Consider the following 5,000-nt stretch of genomic DNA (forward strand, 5'->3'; position numbering starts at 1 on the left):
TTGGGTCTTCCACCTTGTAGTTCTCGATAGTCGTAACTGAAATAAAACATAACAACTTTTTAAACGAAGACATTTGTTCATATCCATGTGTAATGCCATCCTTCATATTTTTCGTGTTTTTCGTTCAATTTGAGAAATTTGAAGATGCAGAGAAATGTCAAAAAGGTAATCTGGTTACATAATTTTATATAGAATATAGTTATTCTAAATTCATAATGTTGTGTTGATTATCCACCAGAAAGATAAAATTTATATTTTCTGCTTATGAAATAGTTTTCATTATCTCCTGTAGGTAATGTTTTTATATCTACTTCTATTTTTTTATATAGATTTGATGAATTATGTAAAAAAAAATCATCATTTACGGGCGCACAAGAAACAATAATAAGATTTCCAGTATAGCCTGAAAACACGAAGAAATAAGTCAGCATCAACATATCTAATAGCTACGGTAGTGATTCATAGATGGGTCAACAGGGGTTGGCGTGATGTTCTGAAGTCACTAAGGCCGATTTCACACGAGCGTTTCCGTACGCGCGTTCGGGTGTGCCGCGTTTTAACTTTCAATGGAGTTCAATGGAACCGCAAAACGCGTCGTGTGAAAGGTCCCATTGAACTCCATTGAAAGTTAAAACACGGCGCACCCGAACGCGCGTACGGAAACGCTCGTGTGAGAGCGGCCTAAGGGTGCATCTTCTTCTTGCTGCATAAGGAGATTTTTTTTTTTTTTTCAAAGTCGTGGTGTTGATTCGCTTTCCACAGTTAAAACGCAAAAAAAAAATAAAAATAAAAAAAATGAGCGGACTAATCTGCTTTCCGCAACGATAGGATTAATCATAGATAATATGTAAGAAATGCCAGTGCAAAAATAATCATTCGAGATCATATTTACTCCTTGACTACGAGGGTTTCCCAATGAAGATCCCTTGCGTTACCCAGAGCGACATTTCTACAAAGTGTCTTGGTAATAATTCATATCTAGCGTCTTCCCCTAAACTGAGTAAATATGAGTAATAATCGCTAGAATGAAACCTGTAAACAAAGTCATTCTCGTGAAGGTTTTTAAGCTATCACGGGGTGCTCGACTGTTTCCTTCAGTTTATTTATTTATCTATATATTTGACACTAGAGGAATGAAACTGCCTTGAGGTTTTTCTGGTCCTCCATAGTATATATATATATATATATATATATATATATATATATATATACATATAATCATATATATATATACATATATTCATATATATATATATATGCATATATATATATATATATGTATATGTATATACATATATACATATATATATATGTATATATATTATATATATGTATATATATATATATATATATATACATATACATATTATTTTTTCAGCTTTATTCATTCTATTTGTGGTTTTGAGAGTAATATTACCCTGATACGTACTCTTTTATTTCATGCATGTCGGAGAATGGTGGAGTAAGCTTTTATTTCTACAAGGAAGAAGAATAAGTCAATACAAACATCGCATCTACTTGTGTCAATGTCTTGATAGAGTTCTCTTCCCTCATCACCCACCCGTTCATATAATAGCTTTCTCCTCGTATTACATGACGAAAGAACAAAAACCTCCACAGCCCCACTGTCTAAGCATACTGTCAGTTTGCCAAGCGCTTAAATCTACCTATCTATCTATATACCAAGGGCTTTTTCCCCTTACAAGGGAAGTAGCCAAACCAAAAGGCAGATGTCCACTCCCACTCTCTCCATTCCCATTAATCACCCTTTCCTTCCCCCTTCTTCTCTTAGCTCCTCATGGATGATGGGTCATCCCGGTATCCTGCCCACTGCTCTGGGTCAGAAGCAGTTCAGTAAGACATTCACAGCGAGTCTGATTCACTTAATCGGCGACCCCTCATTTAGAAAAAGAGAAGACGTGGAGAAATCCCTTCGGGCTGTGTCAAAATATAATTCACAAATAACCACTCTCTGTCCCCATTACCCTTCCCCTTCCTTCCTTGGATCATAGTATTATTTATACACAGACCTTTTTCACTCACCCCTATCTCCTTCCTTTTCCTTTCCTTGTTCAACAAATATTCATCTCTTGCTTAACGCCCCTTTTCAACCCATTCATCCATCTCATCCTAAGTCGTATCCTCATGTTCACTCTCTCCACCTCTGCATTTCACACCTCTTTTATTAATCTTTTTTCACTCAATCTTTCCATGTGCCCAAACCTTTCCAATACTCTTTTATTAACCCTATCTGACATATCCTTTTCTACTCCCGCTCTCCTCTTTACCTCCTCGTTTCTCACTTTATCCAACCTTGTAACCCCCACCATACTCCACGGGTATTTCATCTCAGACATTTTTTTTTTCTCGCTGCCTCTCTTAAATTTCAAGTCTCTGCCCCCATACATTGTCGTCGGCATAATCACTCATTCATATGATTTCCTCTTTGCATTCATTCCCAAATGCCTATTTCTCATTACACTTCTTAATCCCCAAAGACATCTACTTGGTTTTCTCAATCTACAATTCACCTCTACCCCAACTCCTCCCTTTCCTGCCACATGTAAACCCAAATACCTAAAACTATCCAATTCCTTCAACCTCTCCCCTTTAAGAATTACTTCCAACTCGCTGACATCCTCTCCCCTTGTACATCACATCACTTTACTTTTACCAACAATTATGCTCAACTTTCTCCTATCGTATACCTTCCCAAACTTCGTCACTAACTCCCTTAATCCCCGCTCTAACCTTGCCATAAGTGCAGTGTTGTCAGCAAACAACTGTCTCACCTCCCACTTTTCTCCCTTTTCTTTAACTATCCCTATTCCCCTGCCCATTCCCCTTGCATTTACCTTCCGCATCATTCTATCCATGTACACATTGGACAACCATGGCGACATGACATTCCCCACGCAGCACCACCTTTACCTCAAACCACTCGCTCTCTCCATATTGAATTCTAACACAGGCTCTACTACTCTCGTAAAAACTCTTGACTGTCCTTAGCAGCTTTCCCGCAATCCCATATATCTATAAACCCTCCCACAATGTTTACCCTGTCATAAGCCTTTTCCAAATATATAAAGGCCCCCCCCAAACACCTTTACCTTTTCCTAAAGCTTTCTCACATATCTACCTTACCACAAAAATCTGACTCATGTAACCACCATCTTTCCTAAACCTACACTGTTCCTCACCAATTACTTCCTATGTCCCTCTTCTAATTCTCTCAATAAAAACCCTCCCATAAATCTTTCCAACTACTCTCAACAAACTGATCCCTCTGAAACAGCTACATTCACATTTGTCCCCTTTTCCCCTGTAAAGCGGAACTATACAGACACTCCTCCGGTCCTCCGGCACTCTACCCTCCACTAGACACACATTCAACAACTTCGCTAGTCAGTCCACTATTACTGCACCTTCTTTCTTCAGACACTCCCCATGATACCCATCTAACTCAGGTGACTTACCTACTCTCAGCATTTTCGAAACTACTTGCATCTCAAATTTTCTTAGTTTTCCTCCACTTTCTTCTTCCATGACAGTCATTTTCTTGGCACCTAGTGTTACCACCTATCCCTCCCTATCTACCTCCACATTTAAAAGTTCCCTAAAATACTTTGCCCATCATCCCATTACCACCTCCTCCTCAGTTAACATTTCTCTACCTGCACCTTTATCCTTTTCTAACCTATCTGATTCGATTCCCCTACCTCTCTTAACTTCCTTCCAAAACATATTTTTATTACTTTAAAAAATCTGTCATACTCCTCCCTCACTTTACATCTCTACTTTTTGCCTCCTTTATATTATGTTTTGCTTATTTTCCTTTTTCTTTGTATCTCTGATACTTACAAAAGTCTACATACATACATACACCAAGAGGCTCTTTACTCCTTATAAGGGAGATTGCCAGCCAAGGCACCCCTCAATCATCCCACACCCATCCAACATCCATTTGCCTTACGAAGAGAGGCTTAGGCACCTAAACTTACACTCTCTGGAAAGACGCAGAGTGCGGGGTGACATAATAGAAGTGTTCAAGTGGATCAAAGGTTATAACAAGGGTGATGCAAACAAGGTCATCATAATTAAAACAACAGTGCAGGACTCGCAGTAATGGGTATAAACTGGCCAAATTTAGATTTAAGAAGGAAATAGGCAAGAATTAGTTTACTGATAGGGTGGTCGATGAATGGAATAAACTTAGTAACCATGTAGTAAGCGCTGAAACTATCAGTTGTTAAAAAAAAAACAAAAAAAAAAAACGATTAGACAACTTTATGGATGGGGACGACAGGTGGTGATGGATACGGAGCTGCCTAGTGTAGGCCTTATGGTCTCTTGTAGTCTCCTTTATTCTTATGTTCTTATGTTTAACTTTTTTTTTTTTTAACGGTGGTATTCTTTAAGGAAAAAAAAATCATTGGAAGGGAAATATCTATATAAGATTTTTTGTGGTATTCTTAAAATAAATTCTTTCCTCATATAAATCTTTCCCTTCCAAGGATTTATATAAGATTTATATAAAGAAATATATTTTGTTAAGAATGTCACCGTTAGTTTTTCACGTGGATGAAGGACCATTCGTGTTCATGGCCACTACCCGGGACAGAAGCAATGCAATAAGACAAAGCACATCCTCATGATAGCTCACCAGCTAGTACTGGTTTATCCACACCGCTTCATTATAATGGATTCCTCCCCTCTCATCCACTAACGGGAATACAGATCGAACAAGGAATCCCCTCAGACTGCGTAGATTAATAATCTATTCACAATCACTTTCCGCTCACACCTCTCGGTTTCCTGCTCAATAGTCATTCTCTTTGTATACAACCCCCCTTTACACCATCCATCCTCGGCCCTTCCCTCAGGTTCACTCCATTCACCTCTGCCTTCCATATTCTCTTTGCTAGTCTTTAATCATTCAGTTTTTCCATAAGCCCAAACCATTGCAATAGTCCTTGATCAACCCCACGTTCCAGTTCCAT

The 5,000-nt window shown here is 38.4% G+C and overlaps 1 protein-coding gene across 4 annotated transcripts in view; it reads right to left on the bottom strand.

Annotated features, from left to right (window-relative positions):
* LOC143019535 (uncharacterized) overlaps nt 1-5,000 on the bottom strand; it is a 313,311-nt gene that overhangs the window by 227,064 nt on the left and 81,247 nt on the right. For all 4 annotated transcript variants that reach the window (XM_076175249.1, XM_076175248.1, XM_076175251.1 and 1 more), the window contains exon 4: nt 1-36. This exon is cut by the window's left edge and continues 179 nt beyond it. In XM_076175249.1, the coding sequence (XP_076031364.1) occupies nt 1-36 (36 nt within the window). The remainder of the gene's footprint in view (nt 37-5,000) is intronic.

The sequence above is a fragment of the Oratosquilla oratoria genome, chromosome 37 (assembly GCF_046742065.1).
Source record: "Oratosquilla oratoria isolate Oo_2021 chromosome 37, ASM4674206v1, whole genome shotgun sequence".
Lineage (NCBI taxonomy): Eukaryota > Metazoa > Arthropoda > Malacostraca > Stomatopoda > Squillidae > Oratosquilla > Oratosquilla oratoria.